Genomic DNA, 6,000 nt, shown 5'->3' on the forward strand with positions numbered 1-6,000 from the left:
CAAATTCTCTCAACATTCTATTTCAAGGTAACGATCTAAGATTAATCGACTAATCTCATTAACCAATTAACCAATATTCGTTAGCTATTGAGACACTTTACTAAAACCCAGTAATAAGTCGAAAGGTTGTTCATAATTGCTTTCAAACTGGATCCCTCTCAAGCCTTAAAGAAGGTGAGACTCCTTATTCAATACTTTGATTCGAACAACCTATCTACTAACGCTAGAGCGAATAGGAGTGAATTTCATCTTGCAAAACCGTGTTCCCAAGTAACTCCTAAAATAGAAGGCTTATTGAGTTGACGATGTTAAGACAATCTCAAACCATGCAGATTAAAAGATAATATCCCGTTATCCTGTTTATACAGATTAAAAGATAATATCCCGTTTATCCTGTTTATGCAGATTAAAGGATAATCTCAAATAAACAATGGTTCATAATTAACTAAGATTGAATTACCTAAGTCATAGAGTTAAAATAGTCAATCTTAATAGTAAACGGCGTTATAAAGTAAAAGTGACTATTTCGTAGCCCCGTCTTATGCAATCTCATTGCTTAGGATACCCCACTCGCATGTCTCCACATAACGTTTTAGGATCACGTCATTTGTAACACTTTACAACTATTGTAACAATTACAAGGTAGGCCACATTTCTAACACTTTACAAGGTAGGATCACGTCTTTTGTAATACTTTACAACTATTGTAACAATTACAAGGTAGGCCGCATCACTAGCGTCATAAGGTACCGGCCTAATCCCTATACTATAAACCGTTTTGGTTATTACTCGAACTTGATCCACTTTTATTTCTCTCCATGGTGCAATTCACATATTCAATAACATCTTTTACCGAATAAACCTTAGTAACATCTTTATTGCAAAATAAAATATGTTTAAAGTTTACAAACCATGAGTTTTAAAACATGCAACTCAACACTTCTCTGTCGATGATGCTCACAACTTCTTCTCCAATCAACTTCAGCAAAACCAGGGTTGATAGAATGGAAGAAAGAGAGACTGAGAGAGTGAGATCAAGAGAGAACAAGACCATGAGATTTTGAGCCGATTGCATGGGAATTTGCTTAGCATCGAGATTAAGGTGGGTTGATAGAACGAAAGAATGAGAGACTGAGAGAAAGCGAGATCAAGAGAGAACAAGACTGTGAGATTTTGAGCTTTGCTTAGCGCCGAGGTTAAAATTGTTAGCAAGTGCATGTAAAACTCTAAAAAAGTCAGAGAGAGAGAGCCAGAGAAAATGAGATATATACCGAGAAAGCGAGAGAAAATGAGAAAAGAGAGAGTGAAAGAGATAGAGAAAAAGAGAGGGGGAGATATATAAGCAAGATATAGAGAGAGTGAAAGAGAAGAAAAGGAGCGAGAAATATAGAGAAAGCAAGAGCAAGATGCATTTTTACATGTGCACGAGTATATTTTGGTAATTTCATTCGAATTTGACATCAACAAAGGATCATTCAGCATTTTTTTAAAAAAATTTGGATGATTTGACATTTTTTATCCAATTTATAGGTCATCCATATCCTAAAAGAACACTATTTGAAGTCTACTCGAGTTGAAAAACACAAACCTAATTCGATTTCTATGAAGTTGAAATCGATTTGGTTTGGCAATTTAGGTGCCAAATTTAGCGGACTCCACCGAATGTTTTATATTAAAAATGAAATTTGATTAACTTCAACCAACTTATCCTATGCTAATAACCAAACCGCTAGACCTAACCAATCAAATCTAACCAATTTGGGATCGTTCACACTCCAAGCTCGAGATAATGTATTTCAAAATTCAATGATCAGATCCATCCATTGAAATAAACATTTTAAAAAATCCACAAAATGTTTATTAAGTTGGGTGGAGTAGTAAGATCATTAAAGAAGGTATATAAAGGCGACCACATATTTAAATGTTGACTAAAATGAAATGAAATTAAAATCTAAGCATTCATGATTAGTTTTAATAATGGTGAAGAACACACAGAGATTCAAAATTGGAGAGAACAGAGAAAACAAAAACAAATGAAACAAACTAATCTATGGATTCCCAAAATGAACTCTCTACCAGAAGATCAGGAAAAGTATCCTAAACAGAATCCATCAAAACAGCCACCAAAAGAGAACAAACAAACCTGATTTCCCCATCAAAATCCCTAAACATTCTATTCGATTTGATTTTGCTCCAGTCAACTAATGAGATTCCTTCCAATCTCAAATGACATGAAAGCATCAATAGTAGCATAGAGTACTTGAGAACAATCCAGGCATTGGCTATCCCATTGACTCAGAGTCACATTTTTCGGCTTATCCATCTCCCTCCCGAGTACCTCCACCCCTAGATTCTTCAGTCCCGCATTCCTCAACTCTACTCTCCCCATCTTATTGACAGCCAACTCCCTAAGATCCAGTGTTGAAGACATTCAGACGATAGTCTGCGTATAGCTTTAGAGCGTCCGGTCTATTCCGACGCCAACGAAAGTGATGGATGTAAATCGATTAAAGACTGAGGTATTGCCGGGGCGTGGATGAGTTGAAAGATGAGGCAGCGCAAAATGGCGACGGGGTTAGGGTTAGAGCTAAAGCTAGGACGCCACTCGATGTCGAGGCCAACGACGAGAGGTCGGAGGCGGCGGCGGTGGATTTGAAGGATGTTGGAGATCCAATTGTCGACCATGGAAGGGGAGGAAGTGAGAAGAGTGAGGATTTCATCGTCGTCGAAAGTGATGTCGTAGTAGGCGTGGGAGTTGAAGGGGAAGTAGAAGCCGGAGATTTTCAGAAGAGGCATGGCGGAATCAATGGCTGAGGGTTTTGCTTTTTGGAAAACTGAGGAAGAAGATGTTGATAGGGACAGCACACTGAGAAATGATTTGATAGATATTTAATATATATATATATATATATATTTCTTTTTCCGATATAAGGCTTGCTGCACAAGTTTTCTATTTCAGCTTAACTCTCCATTATCTTTCTTTGGTTGAGAGAAATGTATTTCCATTATTGGGATTCGACAAGGATTTGTATTTCCATATCGAATCTGACGAGAATTTAATACTATAAGTAATAACTAAACAATTTTCAAAATAAAAATTAAAAAAAAAAAAATCTCTGAACATTGATTAGGACTAAAGCATTCATGGTTCACTGTCATGGAAAAAATTGTAAAAAGGAGTCCAAATGAAATTTAACCCCAAATTTGAAAACCAATAAATTTTGACCTTCTACTTGGGTAAAATTACTAGTTTTAATATCAAGTATCCGCTTTTTCCTTCTTTCCTTCATCTTTGATGTGTAACTTTCTTTTTTTCTTCTGCTTTCGTGTGCAACTTTCTTTTTTTATCAATGACCAAGGCATTTATTGACGATTTTTAAAGGCATCAATTTTTCTATTAATGAGTTTGAAAATTTTTAATCAAGTCATTTTTTGGGTTAAAATTTGCTAACAGAAAAAGTAATGTTGCATTGTATTATTATTTCATTAACATATTTGAACATATGGAAATATCATTTTAAATAATAATAAAAAAACACACACAAAAAGAAAAACTAATATTGGTGATATAGAGGTCAAATTTTGAGACTCAATAATTGGATTTCGTATTAAATATCATTTGAGGGACATACATATATATATATAATTCAAACAAAAATGAAGACAAAATTACCTAAAAAAAGTATTAACACAAATTAATGCCTTTTTGGAAGATTTCAAGAGACCTCTAAAATAGTATTAAACACATTCAATCTAGATATAGATAAACACAATTCACAAATTTATCAATATCTAGATTTAAGAATTAAAATTAACATTTTTAAAATAAACAAAATGTATGTTCATGTTGGCATAGTTGCATAAGCAAATTTCATGGGCTAATATAAACATACTTCAATTGCCGTAAAAATATATCTTCTTCCAAAGGCCAAATCTCCTATCTTAAAAAAACCCATCAAGGATGGAATAAAGCATTTTAGAGCATTTTAGTTTAGACGGCTATTTAAATATATTGACCAAAATAAAATTAAAACTAAAACGTTCATTATAGTTTTAGGTTAAAAAATTAGTTTGTCCAACAATTTAGTTCCTAAATTTTAGTTTGTAATGATTTAGTCTTTATATTTTCAATTTTTTAATAATTTAGTTAGTATGCAACAATTTAGTCCTTATACTTTCAACATTGTAACAATTTAGTTCCTAACATAAAAAAATAATAAAAAATTAGATGTCAACTTTTAATTCTTTTTTATGTAAAACTTTATATTTTGTAAAAATATCAAGTTTCTAATTAGTTTAACGGTTTATTTATGCATGAAATCTCGTTAAATCGAAACATACAATAGAGACTAAATTGTTACAAATTAAGAAAGTTCCGGGATTAGATTGTTATATATAAGTTTAGGGACTAAAAGTGATTAAAAAAACGAGAACAAAAAATGAAGAAGAAAAATGTTATTCAAGAACAATTCAAAATGATTCAAAATAGAGAAAAGAAAACTGAAGGAAAGGGCTTGAATGATGGAAGAAACTGATAATCAAAGGATTGCTAAAACTAATACCTGCAAGAAAACAAGCAGAGAGAAGCAGATTTTACAAGAAACAAACAAAAATGAAACAGATTAATCCTATGAACATGGATTTCCAAAACGAAATTTCTATACCAGAAGAACAGTTATGAACATGATATTCCATTTTCAAAGCCCAAAGAAACTATCCTATACAGAATTCATGAAAACATCCGTGAAATAAAAGCAAATCCTACAAACAACCCTTCATCTTCACAACCAAAACCAATATCAAAATCCCTAAACATTCATATCGATTCGATTCGATTCCAGTTAACTCAGCAGATACCTTCCAATCTCAAACGACAAAAAAGCATCAACAGTAGCATAGAGTACCTGACCAGGACTCAGACATTGACGATCCCACTGACTCAGCGTCACATTTCTCGGCTTATCAATCTCCCTTCCGAGAACCTCTCTTCCCAAAATCTTCAGTCCCGCATTCTTCAAATCATCTCTCTCCATCTCATTGGCAGCCAACTCCCTAAGATCGACAGTGTTAGCGACTTTCAGATCGTAGTCATTGTAGAGCTGTTGAACGTCCTGATCGATTCCGACGCCGACGAAAGTGAAGGTATCGTCCTCCAAGAAATCGATCAAAGACTCAGGTATTTCGGAGGTGTGGATGAGTTGGAAGATGAGGCAGCGGCGACCAACGCAGAGTTGCAAAGTGGCAACGGGTTTACGGTAACGACGATTGAAGTTAGGGCGCCACTCAATGTCAAGCCCGACGACGAGACGGTGGAGTCTGCGGCGGTGGATGCGGAGGATTTCAGAGATCCACATGTCGACCACGGAAAGACAGGCAGTAAGGAGAGTCAGGATAGCATCGTTGTCGAAAGTGATATCGTAGTAGTCGTGGGAGTTGAGGGGGATTTGGCGGTCGGAGATGCTCAGAATGGCCATGGCGGACGGCGAATGGCGTAGGGTTCTGGTTTTTCAGTGAAAGAAGATGATAGAAATGACTGACGGGACACTGAGAAATCAGAAACGCGACGGTTTTGGGTTTTATATTATTTTTATTATTTTTTATTTTCGTTTTTAAAGTTTGTTAATGAAATATAAAAAGTAGTTTTAAATCATTCCAATTATTTTAATCTCTAAATTTTAAAAATATTTATTCTAATCCTTAAATTTTTAAAAAATGATTATTTTGATTGTTACTATTAAGGTTCTATGAGCTTTTAATATAATAGTGAGATGATTTATATTTTCTTATAATTAGGTTGCCAAATAGATAATTATGTTAAAATATCTAAGATTTTAATTTTTGAATTGGGTGGTAAGACGATTTTCTATAAGAGATCTCAAAAGTCATTTTGAGCGGTTGATATTTTATAAGAGATTCTTATTCTATAAGGATTTTCTGACACGCTGATTGTTGATATTTTACTTTGCATTTATCTTTTTCAACTCATGCTAGATGTAATTT

The 6,000-nt window shown here is 34.1% G+C and overlaps 1 protein-coding gene and 1 pseudogene across 1 annotated transcript; both read right to left on the reverse strand.

Annotated features, from left to right (window-relative positions):
• Positions 1–1,897: 1,897 nt before the first annotated feature.
• LOC120089678 (3'-5' exonuclease-like) lies at positions 1,898–2,853 on the reverse strand (annotated as a pseudogene).
• A 1,988-nt stretch (positions 2,854–4,841) lies between these two features.
• LOC120092175 (3'-5' exonuclease-like) lies at positions 4,842–5,491 on the reverse strand. The gene has a single exon (XM_039050408.2). It carries the CDS (start codon positions 5,472–5,474, stop codon positions 4,842–4,844), a length of 633 nt encoding a protein of 210 aa, XP_038906336.1. The 5' UTR covers positions 5,475–5,491.
• Between the last annotated feature and the right edge of the window lie 509 nt (positions 5,492–6,000).

Source organism: Benincasa hispida, chromosome 11 (genome assembly GCF_027475165.1).
Source record: "Benincasa hispida cultivar pf3 chromosome 11, pf3_genome.v1.1, whole genome shotgun sequence".
Taxonomy (NCBI): domain Eukaryota; kingdom Viridiplantae; phylum Streptophyta; class Magnoliopsida; order Cucurbitales; family Cucurbitaceae; genus Benincasa; species Benincasa hispida.